Source organism: Phytophthora parasitica (genome assembly GCF_000247585.1).
Source record: "Phytophthora parasitica INRA-310 unplaced genomic scaffold supercont2.1, whole genome shotgun sequence".
Taxonomy (NCBI): domain Eukaryota; phylum Oomycota; class Peronosporomycetes; order Peronosporales; family Peronosporaceae; genus Phytophthora; species Phytophthora nicotianae.
The window spans coordinates 498,603-500,005 of NW_008634126.1; the positions used below are offsets into that span (position 1 = coordinate 498,603).

Sequence of the window (1,403 nt, forward strand, 5' to 3'; positions counted from 1 at the left end):
AAGTAAGATGCCGTGAGATGAAAAACCTCTATTATATGGCCGAGTAGACGGTACCGACTTTGCACACTGCAAAAACATCTCCTTCGCAGTTTTTTTTTGTGACCTCTTGATGCTCCTAGCACGGCATCTAAATCGTCGGTAACTAAGCGCGCGTTTCAAATATTCGTATCCTCTGATTGAGATTAAAATCAATTCGAGCTATTGAGAGATACTGGGTGAGATGTGAGGTTGTAACAATATATTCATGACAAAGCCAACCTGTCGAGAGTCTGAAACAGCTTCGCGACATAGTATCGCTGCTTGCGGAAGTGAAATAAAGTCTAGTTCACCAAGATTTGTATTCCTCCCAGAAGAAGCGCCAACGCGAAGGTTATGGTGCACAATAAAATGTCTAGAATGAGCAAGTCCACTCAATCGAATCTATGCGTAGTTTAGTAGTGGGTGTGGAAGCTTACCACCATCTCGTCACGAAATCGCGAAGCCCTTCCATAACGACCTTATCGTCCTGGTCGTTAATGCCCTTCCAAACTTCCTCCATTTCGTCGTGGTACTTTTCGTCGATGAGGGGCTCATACAGATAGGGATGTACCTGTACGGTATCGGCACTTTCCATATAGTGTAATGTCGTGATTACGACTCCCCAATGGCTCCTTTTCAAGTTGACCGGCTGGGTGATAAACTTGGTATTGGTTATAAGTTTCTTTGGTGTCTTTGGCCACCCAGTAGACGTCGTGTGCGATGACAGCACGTAACATTTGTCTGCCGTGGAACCAATGACCTCAAAGCAGAAGTCAATTCGGCTATTATTCATCCAGCATTTACACAGGCCACCCACCGCGTTTTCAAATGTGATGAAGCACCCTCTAGAAGGCGTCACAAATTCAGCACTCAGGCGTATTAACGCGAACTTCGAAATGACCTCATTTGCAATGACCCAATGTCGGTCGCGCACAGCGTCCGAAGACAAACCGCTTGTTCCAGTCTCCACAGCAAGGAAGTCCACATCTGAGGCAATCTTTCGCCAATCCTGCTCTAACCATTTCCGGTCTTCGAACCATTGACGCACCTTGGTCTTCACATAATACAGCGCCCACGTACTGTCTAGAGCAAACTGTTGTTAGTGCAACCATACTTCGGCAACCCTAATATAGCAACCATATTGGTACAGCTTCCCGCTAAACTTCCACAGTTTGGGATCGATATACGCCACGAGATCGAGCCGGATGCCTTGCTTCTTGGTGGAATCATCAAGTGGGTCTGGTTCCCGTTGTTCAGCTCTAGCAGCCGTGATTGCGGCATTCATTGATCATGTGATGTCTCCCGGAGTTACAACTGGGTGGATATATGCTGCAGATCGCATTGCCTTCCAGCCGGATTCAATAGTATGTGCCCTGAGGTACGCG

General features: G+C 47.0%; 1 protein-coding gene across 1 annotated transcript; it reads right to left on the minus strand.

Moving 5' to 3' along the window:
• Positions 1–451: 451 nt before the first annotated feature.
• PPTG_00124 (hypothetical protein) lies at positions 452–1,303 on the minus strand (the record flags this gene model as incomplete). The annotated part of the gene is made up of 2 exons (XM_008891489.1): positions 452–1,097; positions 1,167–1,303. 2 exons carry the CDS (start codon positions 1,301–1,303, stop codon positions 452–454), a joined length of 783 nt encoding a protein of 260 aa, XP_008889737.1.
• Between the last annotated feature and the right edge of the window lie 100 nt (positions 1,304–1,403).